The 20,184-nt window shown below is 38.1% G+C and overlaps 1 protein-coding gene across 2 annotated transcripts; it reads right to left on the bottom strand.

Annotated features, from left to right (window-relative positions):
- Nucleotides 1–68: 68 nt before the first annotated feature.
- On the bottom strand, nt 69–3,206 carry LOC122079940 (uncharacterized protein YwbO-like). 2 transcript variants are annotated; one of them, XM_042646739.1, is made up of 8 exons: nt 3,050–3,206; nt 2,356–2,512; nt 2,145–2,264; nt 1,989–2,032; nt 1,765–1,890; nt 694–778; nt 538–594; nt 69–450 (listed from the first exon to the last, which is right to left on the bottom strand). In XM_042646739.1, the coding sequence occupies exons 1-8, from the start codon at nt 3,097–3,099 to the stop codon at nt 373–375; spliced, it is 717 nt and encodes a 238-aa protein (XP_042502673.1). In that variant the 5' UTR covers nt 3,100–3,206; the 3' UTR covers nt 69–372. The 2 variants fall into 2 exon arrangements, with proteins under 2 accessions (XP_042502673.1, XP_042502672.1); XM_042646738.1 differs by lacking the exon at nt 3,050–3,206 and adding an exon at nt 2,729–2,871.
- Nucleotides 3,207–20,184: the final 16,978 nt, after the last annotated feature.

Raw genomic sequence — 20,184 nt, 5'->3', positions numbered from 1 at the left:
TGGTAGCGGCAACTTGAATAGGTTGCTCAAGAGCAAATTAAAAATAAATAAATAGAGACAGAAGACGATTGAACAATAATCATTAAATATTTCCAACCATGCAGGTTTGTATTTGTTTAGGTAAGGCAGCAATTACAACAGAAGTTTGATAAAGGCATGGATTTGAAGGTTTCCACTAAATCATTAAAGGATAGCAGAACTCTTTGTAAATTATTATAACAACCTGCTTCATCTTATAAGTTACACAACGTCCAAATTGCACAGAACACACGACATACTGAGATCATAAATAAAGGGTATGCCAAGCCCCTAATTTTTTTCAGGGTGCACAAGAAGAGTGGCCATCAATATTGGTACTGTAGTCTTAGATTCTCAATTTGGGGCTTCTTGAAAATATCTCAGGAATACCTCAGGTGGTTGGGCACCACTTAGCTTGAGTTTGTCATTAATCTGTCAAAAAGAATTCTTTGGTCTCACTAAAAGCAATAACAAATGAAAATTGAAAAATATAGCAGGAAGCACAAAAAAATCACCCACCACAAAGTGCGGAACTCCTGAAATGTGTGATGAATATTTCTCCAGTTCCTTATATACCTATAATAGACCATTAGTGAGATCAGTTCAATTGAATAAGAATACAATATAAAATTTTAACATAATAGACCTATGGTAAATAAAACCGTAAGATATGACCTCCTTGACTCCATTGTTGGGGTCTTCAAGGAACTCTGCTGCTCCCTCTACTCCAGCCTTTTTGGCAGCCTCTACTAGAAATTTCCTGTAATTCCAAATATTTAAAATGACAATCCTATGCAACAAATATTTTTATAAGCCAACATAATTTAGTGAGAACTCAAGCCAAACCAGAGCAATAACCTTAATCTTCCATATTCTTGGATTACTAATTATTGCTTATATTTGGTTTTTAATCATCAGAAAAACTTCAAAAGTTCGAAAATCAAGCTGATCCAACTAGGACTTAGGCTCCATTTACTTTATTGTCAAATAGAAAAAACAACCATTACATGAAACTGGGTATCTTGGCTGTCTTTTGGTCTAAAGCACAAAAGAAAGCAATTGTTGTTATTGAAATTGACTACTAAAATGGGTTACTACCATCTTATTTTGCTAAAAGTGGGTTTCTGTGAAAAATAGCTGGATCTTGCCCAACAACTTGATTGCTGCTCATTCAGGTCAAGAATTCTTTCACATGGCCAGATCATTTTTGTCCAGCTCCAATGCCCTTGTTCACCTCATCATGCATACAAAAAGAAATAGTAAATAGAGAAACATGAGTTAATACTTGTTTGGACTAATGAATTTTCCTCCACATTGTGAAGAAGAGAAATCTCTACCCCACTAGTGAAGTGACCATTGTGTTGGACTCTTGGGTCATCATTACACTCCAATCACTTATTGACATAAATTCAAAACTACCCCTCCCTAATCCGATGGTACTGCGCTGGGGCCTGGGAGAGGATGTTGAGATTCCTCTTTACCATAGGTGCAGAGAAACTCATGAAAAAAGAGGACTATTATCTTCGCCTGTTACACTTCCTCAAGAATCGCATGAAGAAAGAAACTATTTTCTGCAACTCTCCAGATCAGATTCGGAGGGTTTATGGGTTCAAGTTATCAGAGCAACAAGGCTGAAATGCAAAAAGAATACAGAAACTAAATTACATTCCCAAGGTTTAAATATGGTGGCCCACCCCATCACACCCTCTGAGTTTTAACTATATGCAGACATAAGATAACACTCACCGATCAGCAATGAACCTGCCCTTTGTGAAGTATCCCATACACAATTCCTCCATGACAGCATGTTGCTTTTCATAGCCCTGATGGCCTGCAAATGTCAAGAGTCTGTGGGCATCCAAGGTAGGCCCTCTGCATATTTGGGTTATGGTTAGTGGATATTGTCACAATATGTCCCCAAATTTAACTGAGATCTAAAACAAGAACTAAACTATGGGTCAAAAGCTTACATGAGCCCAGATGTGTCATAGTCATATCCAAGACCTCGAAATACCTGCAAGACTTAAAAGCTTTCAAAATGGTTCCTCACATCAATCACACCGAGCAACAGATACCATCAGTTGATCTAATTAGAATGGGAAATTAGGGGAGTTGCAAAGGGAAACCTGAGCTGTCCGAGCTTCTATTTGTTCAGAGGAAGGTCCATACTTTCTCATGTAGAAATCCTTCTTAATCATGCCATCCTTTGGAGCATCAGGATTAAGGAAAAATGGATGCCATCTAACCTGTGAATTTTGCTACTAGTCAAATAAAACCATAAAGAAGAGAAATAAGGGAATTGAACAATCAAAAGAGAGATGGAAACAGAGAATGGACCTCGAAATCATATTGATCCTTTGATAAATCCATTGCTTTATCAAGATTTTTCTTCCCCACAAAACAATACGGGCATACTGGATCTGAACTCACATCGATTCTAATGAACTTTTTTCCAGTGCTGCTACTCACTGATTGAGCCATGAGCTTTGTGTGTCTGTCAAATATCAAAGAAGATGGTAGTAACTACATTTTGGTTGAACCTCGAAACATAACTCTATTTCTATTTCTTAAGAAATTTCATATCTTTCTAATAATGAACTAATAACAGAAACAAAGGAAACTCCTTTATCCAAACAGAGAATTGCTTAGCCCTACTCCCTACTCCGTACATCCGACCATTTTTATTTCTCCACAATTATAATCCACTCACGCATTGGTTTTCCGAAGAACTTGTTTTGCTAAAAAAGCTGCCCAAATTCCAGCGATGAAGATGATGAACAACAAAACAGAGCCTAACACGGTTCTGTGACCAGTCATTCCCAATCAAACCTTTCTTCCATTACGGATCTCGCACTGGATTAGAAGAACAAAGACACAATCTCTAGCTATCTTATTTTCCCTTTCAAAGGAAATAAAACGAACACAGACTGTGGAAGGACGAAGAAGGTGATAAAGCCATGGCCTACTGCGGTGTTTCTCGGGGTGTGTGTGTGAGAGAGAGATGGTGGTGGTGGTGGTGGTGTGTACGTACCTGGAAACGACGACGCTGGAAGGGGAGAGACGAAGAGAGAACAAGCGCATTAACGAAAGCACTAGCGAAAGCGAAGGTTTTTTTTTGGTAGAAGAAAGCGAAAGTTTAGTGTGAGAGAATGATGTTGGAATTTCAAAATTTCCTGAATTATATAGGCCGGTTCTGCGGTATAGATGGTTGGTGGATAAACGAAGAAACTGGAAAGGGTCACGAGGACATTGTGGTTATCTGTTATGTAGGTGTCGTGATTCTCGTGGGTGAGCGGGGGAGTATAATTACTATTTTCTCCACTTTAACGAGATGACGTCCGACCCCCATCCGGGAACTAGGCGATGGTGCCCGCGGGACGGGGGACAGCACAAAAACGTAACTAAAAGGTGTAGGGACGGTATCGGTATCTGCTGATACTGATCCGATACGGATCCAGATTAGATTGGATTGGTTTGGCATGTATTGATCGGTTTGGTCTTTGCTCTTTCTTAAATGTATAATTTTTTTACCATTTTATCCCTGAAATGATACAGATCATCTGGATCAAATAGTGATCAAGGATTAGTCTCAATCGATATTAATACAATACTATTAAAAAAGTCAATACAGTTTGAGAGATCAATGCAACAAATCCTATTAAAAGGGTAGAAAATTATAATTGTCCTTCTCACACTGGCTGTGCTCAATACTTGATTTATTTCATGAGGTGTTCAACATTATTTGTTCGTATATTATGAGTTATAAAAGACATTATTTAAAGAAGAAGATGCCAAGATGAGATGAGGAATTTTACCCATAGAGTAGACTTTCAATACAGGAAAATCAAACCACAATAACTTTGGCCTTCTCTTTGCGTCTTGTATGCATGAGTATGTCAATATAAATGAATAACTAATTGAACAAATCGATACAATATGATAGTTGAAACCATGGGTGATAGTGAATGTGATGGATGGAGTCCACTAACCTTTTCCCAATTAATTATAAACGGTCAATTGGTCACTTCCTACTGAAGTCCACTAACCTTTTCCCAATTACTTAGAAACGGTCAATTGGTCACTTCCTACTGAAACTGATGGTCGGTAGGGGTATAAGGATAAAATGGTTCTTTTCTAATTTTTTAAAAATATATAAATTTATCCGATCTTGATCTCTAGTTATAAAACCTTGCATACTTATAAATAAAAAAAAAGAAAGAAGTCTAAGACTACCGGCGTACGGTGGCTTATCTATGTTCAGAGCTTCAGAGGGATCGGAATCCTCTTCTAAATGCTGATCGTCCAGGTCTTGCTCATAGATACATGGGATGATTACATATCCAAGTGTGATCGAACGACTATGTTTCTATCTATCAGAATAAAGGCGTTGCGTCAAGAATTGTTGTTTCAATGCTTGGACACATGTTGATCGCCCAGGTAGCTAGGGGCCGACCTAGGTGATCAACATTCAAGAAAGGAGTCGGATCCATGTTCTAAGACATTTGAACTCTTTACCTATTAAAAAAAAAAAAAAACCATACCAAAATGTACGGATTGCGCTAGACACAGAGGGAGATAAAATGATTACCTCGACCTGTGAAAATGCCCACCTTGTTGATGCTTTCACGTGTACTCCCATTGACCTTTGCATTGGTGAAAACCAGGTTCCTAGATAGAGAATTCTTCACTATATTTATTTTATTTTTAAAAAGAAAATTAATTAAAATAATGAATGTGTTTAAGCATAGCTTACGGTTAGGGGTGTCAATCGGCCGGTTTAATTTGGTTTCGGTCAGGTTGAATAGGTTTCGATTTAAGAATGAGGAAGACCAAAAACCAATCCGTTAAGGAACTTCGGTTTTCGGTTGATTTCCGTTTCAATCCGATTTGACCATAAATCTTACATTCATGACTTGTAGTAATAAACGATTTGACGAAAATACTTTAAATTTATAATTAAATCATGGTTTATTATTGTAAAGGAAATATAACTAATTACTAAGATAACTAATATTGAAATCACAAAATGAACCATGCTATCCAATCATTCATTAAACTATCCAACTAATTTTGTATAATGAACAAGGGAAAATCAATGGAAGTATTGTCACAATTTATAAATCAATTTCCCTATTCATAACCTCATATTCATTGATTTTTAACAATTCCCATTACAATAAAAAATATTCTCACTAATTGTAAAAAATAGATAATCAATTCACCAATTTATAATCTCATAATCATTTATTTATTTTATCGGTTTGATTAGTGGTTGGTTTGGTTTGGACCAGTTTTCAACTGATCTCGACATATCTCAGTCCAAAACCAATCCAATAAGGATTGGTTTGGTTTGATCTAGGTTTTTTTGGTCAATTATATCGGTTCGGGCTAGGTTTTGACACCCCTACTTATGGTGTAAGCTCAAAGAACTCTTGTCCCTAAAAAAATGGATAAGAGATCATTGCCTAATCGAGTGGCCTTGCACCCCCAATAAGAATGCATATAGTAACATCAAAATGAATGAAAATTATTTCACAAAGGGGTGGGGTGAGAAATAATTGGCACACCATTGTGCCTGGGCTCATAAGCCACGTGATAGACCAAACAATTTTCTTTTTCTCAAAAATAAAATAATGTTAAAATGAACTCTATCAGAGAATGTGACCCCATGCCAACGCCTGACCAATGGAATGCACGCATGAAAGCATTGACCAGGAGGGCTGCAGTAATCAGAAGAAAAACCACACATTCCAGGAACTGAGTTCCATTGTGGTTCAGCCCAAGACCCATATGATTTAGAAAATATGTTTTAAGACTGTTATATCTAATAAGAAACACAAATTGGAGGCCTATCTACTTTAACAGAGAGGAGTTCACAGAGTAGAAACAATAGTGGAACGGGAGAATCTCATGTGAAGAGGCTGGAAACCTGACCATATCTGTAAAATCTGACCAATGATTTTGGTCTGGAAAATGAGTTGGGAGCCTTGGGGCGCGGTGGGCTTGGGGCAATATAGAAAGGGGAATTAGAGGATGATATGGAAATAGCAATAAAAATGATGGAGACTTACTACCAAAAACAACAAAAGAGGATGGAGACTGGCGTCAATAGACCAAAGCTCTGAATTAGGCTGAAATTCCTTACCACAAAAAAAAAAAAAAAAAAAAAAAAGGGGGCTGAAATTGCTGTTGTTTCAATAGTCATACCGACATTTGTGTCTCTAGTGGAGGGATCAGGGACCTCTGTAGCGTAGATATAAAGGGGTGAGAGTTCTCAGACACGCAGCCCAAGCTCCCAAGGTGTTTTTAACGCTTAGTTCAAATTTAATATTTAATGTAAAAATGAATCACAAATTTGAGATTAACATTTAATTGGTGGCTAAGCTAGGAGATTTCCTAAGTATATAATATTACTAGGGGTGTAAATTGGCCCTGTACTGAACAATTGAGTCTTATTCCTTTATAGTTCCGGTGCTAACAGGTCAAGAATAGCACTGAATCAATAAGTTAATTTTGTCCAAACCTAAGATCCAAAACCGTTTACTAATGGGTGGGCCGGTTTCGGTTCATAATTGGTTCCAAGAATTATTCAAAATTAAAAAAAAAATATATATATATATATATATATATATATATATCTTACCTAAGCATACAAATTACAAAACATAGTTTTCTAAGTATTCAAATAATTAAATGTTCATTAAAAAGCATAAAGAAAACCAAATGTCCCAAATCAATGTAAATAAGAAATGAGTGTTTAGATATATAGTGGAATAAAATCATGTGGGTATAGAGAATATTGGTAGAAGATAGATTAGATAAGGCAAGGAATGAAAGCATTAGAGCGGAATTGGGAGTTGCCACAATCTGAGATAAACTTTAGAAAAGTCGTTTGAGATGATATGAATATGCTCAACAGAGGCCATTGGATGTATCAGTGAGGAGGAATGATATGATCCATATAGAATGATGTAAAAGAGCTAAGGGCAGACAAAACATGACCATAAGTGGTAAGGTAAGACATGCATAGATTAGGCCTTGTTCCAAGTATGACATCGAATACAGCAAATTGGAGATCTAGGATCTGGGTAGAAGACCTCATCTAGTTGTGTCTACTTCATTACTATTTTTATGATTTGCTTCATGTCAATCATTTTTATTTATTTATTTTTATTTTTCTTTTTCTATTCCTTGCTTGGATCCATGTAACCGACCCTATTAAGTTGTGATAAGAATTTCTTATTGTTTTTGTTGTCGTCGAGGTAGAAGATTAGATAGATCAAATGATGGGTAACACATGAATCATGCTAATAGAATATTGTATTGTGGAATTGTAGTTCATTTTAATATTAAAGCCAGGGTTTGGACCAAATACCATTCTAGGTGGATAGATGGAGACATAAATCCATTTTCGCTTATGAGGAAAGGGAGGGTGACATGTAGGTTACATGGATCAATTTAAGAAGGCATCTAGCTTTCACATGTCAATTCAATATATTAATGATACTGTTGGTGTATGATATCTTGTATTCCGTCACAGTTTAACCCAGAGAGTACTGATGCAGCACCTCGACAGGCAGGACGACGGTCCTGCTATAATCCTATTATCCATTGATAGTGAAGTAATACTGAGAGGTGTGAGAACGAGCGTTATAATCCTATTCTCCATTGATAGTGAAATATGATCTCATTTCATCGGAGACGTAGGCAACCTTGTCGAACCTCGTAATATCCGTGTGCATTATTTGTTTTATTTTTTCATTATCTTCTGTATCGTTTTAGGGTTACGTTTCTACAAATTGGTATCAGAGCTCCAGGTTTCCGTTTTCTAGTGTTTACTATCAGGATGGCAGGAAAGGGATCGAATGTCAAGTATGATATCAAGCGGTTCGATGAGAAGAATAATTTCACTCTCTGGCATCAAAGGATGAAGGATCTTCTGATACAATAGGGTTTGACGAAAAAGTTGTTGGAGAAGTCAAATAAACATGTAAAAATTACTGACGAAGATTAGGGAGAGATTGAGGAAAATGCGGTAAATGCTATTCGAATGAATCTTTATGATAATGTTATACAATATGTTATGGGTATCGAATTTATATTGCAGTTATGGGTGAAACTTGAAAGCATCTACATGACGAAGTCCTTAATGAATAAGTTGTTTGTGAAGAAGCAATTGTATTCTCTACAGATGGAGGAATGAACGGATCTATTAGAGCATATTAACATGTTCAATCAGATCGTAAGTAAACTTACAAACCTAGAGGTTAAGATCGAGGATGAAGATAAAGCGTTACTATTATTGTTGTCGCTCCCATAATCATATGATCACTTGGTAACGACTCTCTTGTACAGGAAAGAGACCCTTGAGATGGATGAAGTCGCAGCTACTCTCATGTCCAATGATACAAAGAAGAAGGCCAGTAGTATGAAATCTCAAAGAGAATATCTTTTTAGAGGTGATAAGGAGTAGGAAATAGGGAGACCAAATCATAAGGGATCTGAGAAGAGTTGATCGAAATCAAAAGGGGCAAAGACAAAGGTCTCTTGTTACTATTGCAAGAAGGAATGTCATTTGAAGAGAGAGTGCTTGAAGAGGAAGACAGACTTAAAGAAAAAATGTGTAGATAAGACATCTAAAGAAGCTAAGGTGGCTGACAATTCAGATGGGGATGATGGAGATGTATTCTCTATATCATCAGGTAAGAATCAATCTTCTGATTTTTAAATTTTAGATTCTGGATGTTCATATCACATATGTCCATATAAGGACTGGTTTGATACATATCAATCATATAATGGTGGGTCTGTCTTAATGAGAATGATGTTGTATGCAAGACCATTGGAATAGATACTATTAAAATCAAGATGTTTGATGGGACAATAAGAACTTTAGCAGATGTGAGACATGTACCAGAATTAGGGAAAAACTTAGTATCTTTGGTGGCACTTTACTCAAATGGCTGTAAGTACATAGCAGAAGGTGGAGTTCTCAAAATTATTAAGGGTGTTATGGTTGTCATGAAGGGACAACCAACATGAAACCTATACAGACTCATAGGGAGCATTGTTACAAATGGAGCATCTGTGACTACAAATGTAGAATTTAATACAGATGATACATATCTCTGGTATATGCAGTTAGGGTATATGGGAGAAAGAGGATTGATGGAGCTTCATAAAATAAAACTGTTGAAGGGAGTGAAAACTTGTAAACTGAACTTTTGCAAGTATTGTGTGTTTAGAAAACAATACAAGGTTAGTTTAAAAATTACAAAATATAAGAGTAAAAGGGTGCTTGATTATGTACATAACGATGTATAAGATCTTTCAACAACAAAATCTAAAGGTGAGACAGAATACTTCGTGACCTCTATTGATGATTACTCAAGGAAAGTTTGAATCCACTTCATGAAGCATAAAAGTGAAGTGTTCACTAAATTTAAGGAATGGAAGGTTGAAGTAGAAAGGAAGACAGGAAATAAAATTAAGTGCTTGAGAACAGATAATGGAGGGGAGTACACGTACATGCCATTTCTAGAATTGTGTAAAGCTGATGGGATTACATATCATTTCACGATTTCAAAAACACCACATTAAAATGGTGTAGCTAAAAAGATGAACAGAACACTTCTAGAAAGAGCTCGGAGTATGAGACTGAATGTCAAGTTAAACAAGAGATTTTGGACAAAAGTAGTGACTATGGCATGTTTCCTCATCAACATGTCTCCATTGAAGGTGATTGATTATAAAATTTCTGAAGAGGTATGGACAGGAAAACCAGTAGATTATTCTATTATAAAAATATTTGGTTGTCCAGCCTATGCACATGTTGAGAGTGAGCAGCATTCCAAGTTAAACTCATAGTCTAAGCAGTGTATCTTTCTTGGTTTTAAGAAAGACGTAAAGGGATTCAAGCTGTGGGATCCAAGTTCACAGAAAATTGTGGTTAGTAGGGATGTTGCATTTGATGAGTCTCATATGGTGAAGTCAAAATACAATTTACAAACAGTTGGTGAAAATAAAGAAGGTTCTACTGTATAGGTGGAGTTAGATAAGTCAAAAACAATAAGAGAAAATAAGTCATCAAATGACTTACCAGGATAACAGGTAGCAGTAGAAGTTCCCTATACTGTAACAAACGGTAAAGGGAAGCGTACTCACAAAGCACCTGTGAGATACGGATTTGAGGACATGGTTGCCTATGCCCTCACTGTAGGTACAAGTGATCCATCTTTATACCATAATGCTTTGAGTGATGCACAACATGATAAATAGATGACAACTATGATGGAGGAAATGGAGTCTTTGCAGAATAACAAGACTTGGGAGATTGTGAAAAAATCCAAAGAAAGAAAAATTATTGGGTGTAAATGGGTCTTTCATAAGAAAGAGGCAGCATCTGAGGAGTGTGAAAGGTATAAGGCCAGACTTATAGCCAAGGGCTATGCATAGAAAGAGGGGATATGTTACAATGAAATATTATCTCCAGTGGTGAAACACACTTCGATGAAGGTACTACTTGTTTTGGTGGCCATGTATGATTTAGAGATTGAACAACTTGATGTGAAGACTGCATTTCTTCATGGTGACTTGGAGGAACAGATTTATATGGAGCAGCCTGAAGGTTTTCAAGGTGCAGGGAAATGAATATCATGTTTGTCTATTTAATAGGTCACTTTATGGTCTTAAGCAATCTCCTAGGCACTAGTACAAGTGCTTTGATTCCCACATGATGAAGATTGGCTACACAAGAAGTGAGTATGATAGTTGTGTTTATTATAAAGTGTCAAGTGATAATTCTATTATTTTGTTGATGCTTTATGTTGATGATATACTCATTACTACAAATAACAAACTTTATATAGTCTCTTTGAAGTATTTGTTGAGTGCTGAATTTGAGATGAAGGATCTTGGTGCTGTTAAGAAGATCCTTGACATAGAAATCCTTAGAGATAGAAATACAGGTAAACTTTGGGTAACTCATAAGAGGTATATTGAAAAGGTGCTAGAGCGTTTTAATATGGAAAAGGCTAAGCCGATTAGCACTCTGTTAGCTAGCCACTTCAAGTTATCTGAAAGTGAATACCCTACAACACATGAGGTGGTGGAGCAGATGTCTTAGGTTCTTTATGCGAGAGCAATTGGAAGTCTCATGTATGCTATGGTTTGTAGCAGGCTGGATTTGTCTCATGCAGTCAGTGTTGTTAGCAGATATATGAGTAATCCAATAAATGAGCATTGGAATGCAATTAAGTGGATATTCAGATATTTGAGCAAGACTAATTAAAAATATAAGTGTTATGTTCAGTGGCAAGGGAAGTTTTACAAAATTGGCAAGTTATGTTGATTCCGACTATGCTAATGATTTAGACAAGAGGAGGTCTACTATAGGGTATGTATTTACATTTGCTAGTGGACCTATATCATGGAGGGTGATGCTTCAGTCTACAATTGCATTGTCCACTACAGAGGCAGAGTACATGGCAGTAGTTGAGGCTGCCAAGGAAGGAGTCTGGTTGGTTGAATTGGTTCGCGAGTTGGGGTTGGAACAAGGAGGTATAGTGTTACATTGTGACAGTCAAAGTGCCATACATCTTGCAAAGAATTAGGTGTTTCATGCAAGGACAAAGCATATTGATGTGAGATTTCATAAGATCAGGGAGCTTGTGTTAGAAGACAGTATTCACTTGAGAAAAATTCATACAGATCTCAATCCTACAGATATGTTTATCAAGCCAGTTACTACAGAGAAGTTCGAGTCTTGTTTGGACTTGATTAATATTACTCATTGTTGAAGATGTGGAATGTATCAAATAGGCGCAGGTTTGTACATTTGATGAGGTACGGGGATGAAGAAGTCTACAAATTATCTTTATAGGAGGCTCGACATAATTCAAGTCAAGATGGAGATTGTTAATGTACGATGTCTTATATTTCGTCACAGTTTAACCCAGAGAATACTGGTGCAACGCCTCGATAGACAGGATGACAATCCCGCTCTTCATAACCTATTGGGTCTTCACACTGGGGTCCTCTCCAATGTGCCCAACATCTTAGCATATCAGATTGCTGGGTGGACCTGAGGTGCGTGTCTAAATTCTCCCAACCATCCAATACGTACTAAGTCGTTGAATATGTTGAAGAGGATCCGTACTCTTGAATTTTGCACTGAGTCATAACTTTTACTATTATACATGGAAGCACAACAAAATCATAATTCAAATCCAAGGTTTTCGCAGAATTTATACTGGTCCAGTGGTTACGGTTCCAACGGTTCTTAATTGGTTTATCGGTTCTGAAATCATTGAAAGAACCTGACTAATAAACAAATTTGGGCCCATTTGATAACGTAACCAGAAACGTGTTTCTGTGTTTTCTTGTTCTCAGAAACAAAGAAACGGCATAAATACCATTTGGTAAAAGTGTTCTGTTCCACTTGTTTCTTGAAACATAAATTGAAATTTATAACAATTTATGCTTCAAGAAACATGAATGACGAAACAAGTTTTACTTGTTTCGCCCGTTTCTCGAAACAAAAATGGGGCACAAAAAATCGATATTGAAGACGGAGTTTGGCATCACTACCATCACCACCGTCTCTGACATCTCATTGACCGGCAACGCTCTGGTTTCTATGGTTGAGAGCTGAAACTTTCGGAGGAACAAACTGGGGCGATCGGAACCGGGAACATCTCTGAACATGGGAAGAGTTTCAACGATACCCGAAGAAAACCCAGAGGAGGAGAGTAAATTGGAAGAAGCTGTTGTTGCATTTTGCTGAGAATTGGCACTAGAGGCAACAATGGTGGGTCGAGAGGCATGGTTCACGATAACATTCGATGTGGAGACCGATCCAGAATTCCGATATGCTGAAGCACCATTTCCATAAATTGCAGGTTCATGGAGATCCGACTTGGAGACCTTACAATGCCCACGCTTAATGATTTTATTGAACATCTCCCCTTCTGATGGTACACCCTAACCCTAGATCTTCTTAATCTTCTTCTGTTCCAATTTCAATATCGAGCCAATTGAAGAACCCCACAACCGAGAAACATCAATTGAAACAAACCAAATAAAATCGAAACTTCTCTCACCTTCTAAGATGTCAATAACATTTTGAAGAAATCGAAAACCCGCGGATCTAAGAACCTCTAGAAGCGCCTGAACCAGATGACGAAGAACGCCATTTTTTAAATTTAAAATTTAAATCGAACCATCATGAAATCCGACCCCAGAGAAATTGAACGGCAGAACCATTTGTAAATTGTAAGAGGTCGCCGGAATAAAACCAAATCAATCAAATCATCAAAAACCCACTTAGTTTTCGGACGATCCATTCATTGATTTGCAGCCACCGATACACGGAACATAGACAGATAGAGAGAGAAAGAGAAGAGAGAGAATTAAAATTGGAAGAAAGACGAAGAAAATCAGCAAAAGATGAAATAAAATGACCAAAAACCTAATTGGAAAAGGGCCCGTTATCAAATACCCAAAATTCTGTTTTTGTTCCCAAAAACGGAAATTTCTGTTTTTGTCGTTTCTTGAAACAGAAACAGCAGAAACGTTATCAAACGGACCCTTAGTTCTCGACACTAGATCCACACCGGACCAATAGGTTAACCGGTTCTCCAGCTTCATTACTGAGTTCTCTGAGATTAGCTCAGCTTCATTGCAAAAGGTGTGGTGACAGCTCACGTTAGAGCTTCAGAAGAGAAGCTGGTGCAAGAAATCCGAAGAAGCTCGGATGGTGAGGAGACCCAATTAACCAATTGAGTGCTTTATACATCCACTCTGAGAGATTGGTCGTTTTGAATTCTTGATTTGATTGTGAGTCGTGGAAGGGACCTGCAAACGATGCGTCGACGGGCGGCCGAGTATCGGCGCCCTGTCCGAAGGAAGTTTTCTTACTGGATCTGGGGACTCTTAGGGTTGTTCTCAGTAGCGGCTCTGGTGCTTTTTGTTTTACATCACAATCACAATGAATACCCGATCGAAAAGCCGGTAGAGGTAAGCCTATATAGCAACTGATTGTGATTTCGTATTGTTCAATTCCTTTCGAGCTGTCATTGGGTTTTGAAATTGTAGAGATGTTTAAGTTTCACAAATTTGAGAAGTTCCTGATAGTTGGAAGGGTCAACTTATTTGTTTTCAAGATAATCTGATTTGAGCCAATACGGGTTTCGCAAGAAGCTCTGATGTGTGATTTCATAAGTATGCTTACAATCCTTTGTTCATGGTTTGACTATATGCGGTACGATATGGAATTAGGAAAAGCTTTTAAGATTGCTCTATCAATTCAAATTCTATTGTTAGAAACCCGTGAGCTATATTTGAAGAATTGAATTTTTTGCATTTCAATTCTTGCGCTGCCCCCTCTTAGGAATTGGGGATTTTAGCTCTAGATGTTGACCCCTTCTCGTTGGGCCATATATTTATACTTGTTGTGTGCTCTTTATAGTTGACGCTTAAGGGTTGGTGATATCTTATGTCAATCTACACCTAGATAAGAGACATTTCACCATTTTGGTCTTTCTTTATTAATATCCTTTTTGAAGAAAATAAAAAATGATAATATTTTAGGCCCTTACGGCCTCTCTCTCTCTGTTTGTGTTGGTTAGATCAACTGACTTGCCCCAGGAGTCCAGGGAAACTGGCTTCAATGGTGGTATAATATGGATCTGTTTTTGGATGACCAAGCTTCCCCTTAAAGTTTAGGAGGTTCTCTTGGATGGACTAGACTTGGCATGGTTAGTGGTGTTAACTACAAGGATGTGAATGTGTTCTGCCCATTGATTCCAATTTGAAAGTGGTGTTAACTACAAGCTTCCCCTAACGAGTGAGTGTTTTTCCTCCCAGAAACCAAGACCACCTTCTCACCCTATGGCATGCAGTTAATACATTGCTTTTGAATTGGATGTAGCTGTACCATATCACCAGCTTCCCGACTGTCTTGTCTGTAGAACAGGATGAATAGAAAAAAATGGGATACCCTAAATCTTGTCGAGCATTATAACATTCTTAAAGTTGAAGTTCCCTTTGCTTTTCTCTGGTTTTAAACAAATAGGTTATTTGTTGTTGGCTTCTATTTTGGGATAATTTTCACTCCGTGAAGTTGGTTGTTTTCTTTCCTGTCTTGTATCCTCTTTGCTCATATCTTTGTATCTTGTGATGCTTAATATCATAGTTCCTGATTTCAGAAGGGAGAAATATAAAACAAGAGAATATAAGGTGTTCCTAATTTCATTAAAAGTATATACATCGATAATTTGGAATTTAGCATTACTTCTGCAATCCTTTGCAAAATTCTAACTTTCATTGATAACGCCAAACATAGTTTTCATGGCTTCTAGGAGACCCAAGGCATTGTAGGCATAGTTCAAGATTTCATGAAAATTTGAAAAATATTTTGGTTTCGGCATTTGTCAAAATAAAATACAGGGAAATACTGAATGAATACAAGATTTCAATCTAAGTTTCGGTGTTTCGCCGAAATGACGACAATATGTATTGTTTCGGTGAAATTTCAATCAAAATGATACTTTAGCTTTATAACAAATACTAGTATTGAGGAGTACAAGTTTATCCAACATATCACTGAAGTACACGCTGATGTACCTGACACATTGCTCTTAATAATGACACATATAAGGCTAAGCCTGATCATCATCGTCGTTATGTCGAGTTGAAACCTGGAGATATGGTGATGGTACAAATCACTCTGGAAAGGTTTGCACCTAGCCCCAACCACAAGCTGTATCTTTGGAAGATGGGTTACAAAGTACTGAAGAAGATTGGTGATGCTTATGTTCTAGAACTGCCACCAGATATGACCATTACCAGCGTCTTGAATGTGGCAGATTTGACTCTCAATGTGAGTCACCATTCGGACGAGAGCGACACTGAGCATTCTCTTCGGTTACCCCAGTTCATTATGCCACTGACGAGCGAGATTGAGGATGTCATCAATGACAGCTACACTATGTTACTGATTGCACTTGGATCCATGCGGATGATTTCATGTGACTTAACCGGAACTTCTATGCACAATGTATCACTTTTATATTTATCATGGACAAATGCTTTCATGTGAGGGAGAGTTGATGCAAGGGAGTTTAAAACCTGCTCCTGCTGGAGAAGCAAAAAGGCCTTAAAATGCCTTTTAATATGCTTTTACAAACAGGCTTCGAAGTGCATGGCAGTTGGGACCAATAGTCAAAATCATGGCTAGCTATTGAATTGATATTTGTTTGTTTTTAATTCTTTTATTAGCTTTTAGATTGAGTCCAAGTTGTAATAGGATTCCCCATGTTGGAGAGTTATCTTCCAGGTTTTTTATTTCCTATTCCTAGTGGCTGTACAACTGTTTTCAGTTTCCTAGTAGGAAATTGAGTGTCACTTTGCTTTTTTATTTAAAGACATGTAAGTGCCAAGGCTCCCACGATTTTATGAGTAGAGAGTTTATTGTCTTCTAAAATGGAGCTGCTGTGAGACTCAGTAAAGGGTGGGAAATCCTTTGGATCAGTGGGATTCTTGTCCAGGGATGTGGTGGGAAGCCATCGGTTACGTTATTCCTCTCCGATACTCTGTTTTCTTGCAAGTAAGTTACTGTTTCACTCTACTGTCAATTAGAATTGCTATTATGTGAATGAATCTCTGGTTTGAGTGATTCAATCTTAAATACTCAGTTGGTATTTATAGTATTCTGTTAGTGCTTGCTTTATATCAAAGAACCCACTGTTTACCCTGCAAATGGTCTGTTTTAGAGCCTTTTTATCTAGCAGGACCGTGACCCCACTTGAAGAGAATCTCACCTTCAGATTTGGGAGGTCTTTGGGCCATTCAAGCACTGCCATAAAGTGGCCCTCGAAATTTTGTATGGTGTCTTGCAAAATTATTTCCAGAATTCTTGCAAATAGACTTAGAAGCATATTACCTAGAATTATTTCCTCCTCCTATGCAACTTTTGTGAAGGGTAGGTAGATAACATTATTGTTGCTCATGAGGTGTTTGATATTTTGAGAATCAATAAAGGAAAAAGGGGTTGGGTGGCCCTAAAGTTAGATATGTCTAAAGCCTACGATCGAATTGAGTGGGGTTTCTTGAGAGTCATCTTTGAATATCTAGGATTTACCCTCGCTAGTGTGATATGGTCTCTTATTTGGTATCTTTGGTGTCCTTCTCTACTAATGTAGACATCAAATTTTGTCCCCCCTTGACAATGATGAATTATGGGCAACGATGAAACATGTACTTTCTCTTTCCCAAAGAAATTGAATTTTCGGCACAAGTCTAGACTATCCCGTCTAATCCCAGTCATCACAACCTAAAGCCGTTATGTAAGAACTTGCAGAGTACAATTGGGTGTAAGACCGGTTAGGAGTTCAGCTCGATATTGTTAAATGATGCGGGGAAGGTGATCGAAATTGGTCATCGATACCTTTTGCTGGAATACGACAATCGAGCCTAGCATGTGCTCGATTCCCCGTATCATTGGAGAGTATTTGAAAACACGGTCCTGTTGATATTTTGCACGAAAAGAATGGATACCTAGATGTGTCGTATTGCTTACCAAAACTTTGAATCTGTTAAATCAAAACAAACCCGAACTAGACCGAACCTGAACCAAATCAGACCAACCAAACCAAACCTACCTGCCTTCCCCTCAGCTCATAGGAACAACCCCCTACTTGAGCTCGATCCTTCGATTGGAATTGGGCTTCAAAATAGGGTTCTAGGCTCTGAATCTTAGATGGTGACTTCCAAAATCATGCTTTCCCCATCCCCCATAGTCGCCAAACATGTTTGGAGACATCACCTTGCAAGGCAGACAGGTGAGAGCAAGTAAGTAGGAAAATGACAATGGGAAACAATTTCACAGGAACCCCCAAGGAATGAAGGAGAAAAGGGGGGAGGGGCAACCTCTCTCTCTCTCCACATCCGATCTCATCCCTCCCCCTTACAACTAAGCTTCAGGGAAGTAGTTTTTCTATGTTTGAGACATCTAGGGGTGTGAGGCAAGGGCGCCCATTAAGCCCCAACCTTTTCCTTTTAGCTATGGAAGGTTTACTAAGGCTGCTTCAAGCCCAACAGGGAAAGTTCCTTTATTATCTCAAGCTGGCCAGGCTGTCCTTATTAATTCTGTGTTGAACTCTATTCCTACTTTTTGGATGTTTTGTTTTGTTCCCGGGATATATTTGTAAGAAACTGGATTCCTTGGTGGCCAATTTTTGGAGAGCAAAAACTGATTCTCGTAGTGAGAAACCCCTATCTTTTTGGAAGACTTTATGCTTACCTAAAAGATAAAATGGGTTTAGGTTTCTGTCATAGAACTTTGCATAATAAAGCTTTGTTAACTAAGCTCGCATGGTCCGATTACTGAATCTGATGCCTAGTGGTCCCAAGTTTTGGAAGCATGATATTTCCCTGATTTAAGTCTTATCGATGAATGTACTTTGGGGAAAAAAGTGTCTCTGATTTGGAGTAGTATTGTAAATGCCCTTCCTATTTTTGAAAAAATGGTTTGTTTAAAGTTGGGTTGGTTCCTCTCTCTCTATTTGGAATGACCCATGGGTTTATAACCTCTTGAACTTTACGATCCCGAGGGAGTGTAGTTGTGTGGAAGGGTTATCAGTTGTTGGTGATCTATCATGGGGGAATTGATGGAATCGTGGACTCGATCTTCTCTGCCTTTTGCTAAGGCAATAGTTTGGACTCCCATTTTCTTGTCTGGAAACTTGGGGTGGTTTTCTCCCTCTTCTATGCAGGGGGGGAGGTCTCTACTAGGAATGTGGTTAGGCTCTTGGTCAATGATGAGCTGGGTAGTTGAGCTGGTATTCATAGGAGAGGTGTATAGCGCTTTATGTGGAAACTTAGTGATGGGGACATCAAGACGTACAAGCCGAAAGGAAGAAGAAGATCCAACCTTCTTTGTGGTTGGAGGATTAGAAAGAGGAAGAAAAAAAGAAAGAAGAGGAAGGCTCGGTCCAGCCTTCCCAGTGCTGGATCGAGTCCTCTCCTTCCTTTCTTTGTCAAGATTGTGTGGCCCCCACAAAATCTGATATGTAATTTTAATTCCTAGGATTTTTCCAAGATTGTGTGGCCCCCACCAAATCTGATTTGTTGGTAGTTTTATTTCCTAGGATTTTGTTTATTTAGGTCATTGAGTTAAGTAGGAAACTAAATAACATTCCTATTTGTTTTTTTTTAGGAAGTTTCTTTATTTCTGAGATTATGTTCCTAGATTAGCCTTTTTCTTTTTAGTAACTATCCTATTATTTATGTAAGGCCATTGGCCACAATGAGAATTAATGAATGAAGAATATTGAAGGCAAAACAGCCCCCAAACCCCCCCCCCACGATTTCTCTTTCTCTCCCCTCTCCCTCTTCTCATCTCTCACTCTCGGCCTCCCTCTGTTTCACGCCTCCTCTCTCTCTCACGGCTCTCTCTCTCATCCTCTGTCTCTCGGTTACTGCTTCTGCTGTATCCACTATTGTGAGCTGTTGAAAGCTCCATCACTCACGCAAGCTCCATCGGCAACAACAAGGATCACTACACGGCAAGCTGGATTTTCTTCGTCAACCAAAGTTGGACTGCAACTCTTTATTTTGGGAGGACTTCGACTTCTTCTTTACTCCTCAGACCAGGACAGCAACAAGGTAACTAATTAAACTAAACCCCTCCCACCTCCATATATTCCTGTTACATGTTGCAGCCCATTAACATTGAAACCAACCTACGCCCTTTTGCTTATGTCTATTTTTACCCATTGTTTTAAGACATTTCGTCACTGTTATGTTTCCAAAACCTTTGCTAATTTTTCTATTTTAGTTGGCTGCTAGAGGACATTGATTGTTTGCATGTCCTATTTGGTGTTTGGATTGATTTGTGCTGAACCTAACATTCGTATGACGTTTGTTCCTTTCCTCATGTCCCCAGTTGAAGCTTAAGTAAGAGTTTATGTGTTTTTCCGCGTAGATTATTATTGCTTTTTGCTACTTTGTTTATTAGTCTCATTCTATTTTGTATGCTTAATCTTGTTTGCTGAGTTTCTTTTGTCCTATCTACCCAAGTCCCTTGAGTTGACCCTACCTAGTTAGTTAATCTTGTAGGAGACCTAGTCACCTAGGAACCCCCTACATCATCTTGGTATCAAAGCA

The sequence above is a fragment of the Macadamia integrifolia genome, chromosome 5 (assembly GCF_013358625.1).
Source record: "Macadamia integrifolia cultivar HAES 741 chromosome 5, SCU_Mint_v3, whole genome shotgun sequence".
NCBI classification, from domain to species: domain Eukaryota; kingdom Viridiplantae; phylum Streptophyta; class Magnoliopsida; order Proteales; family Proteaceae; genus Macadamia; species Macadamia integrifolia.
The sequence above is the reverse complement of the archived record's forward strand: the minus strand, read 5'-3'. Positions and strand labels throughout refer to the sequence as shown.

Bases quoted from the DNA above. Each gene is read 5' to 3' on its own strand.
- LOC122079940 (XM_042646738.1), bottom strand. From the start codon at position 2,835: ATGACTGGTCACAGAACCGTGTTAGGCTCTGTTTTGTTGTTCATCATC. The intron at 1,891-1,988 runs GTAAGCTTTTGA...CCAAATATGCAG, and splicing joins TATGACACATCTGGGCTCAT to AGGGCCTACCTTGGATGCCC. The intron at 595-693 runs GTCATATCTTAC...GGTCTATTATAG, and splicing joins CCAACAATGGAGTCAAGGAG to GTATATAAGGAACTGGAGAA.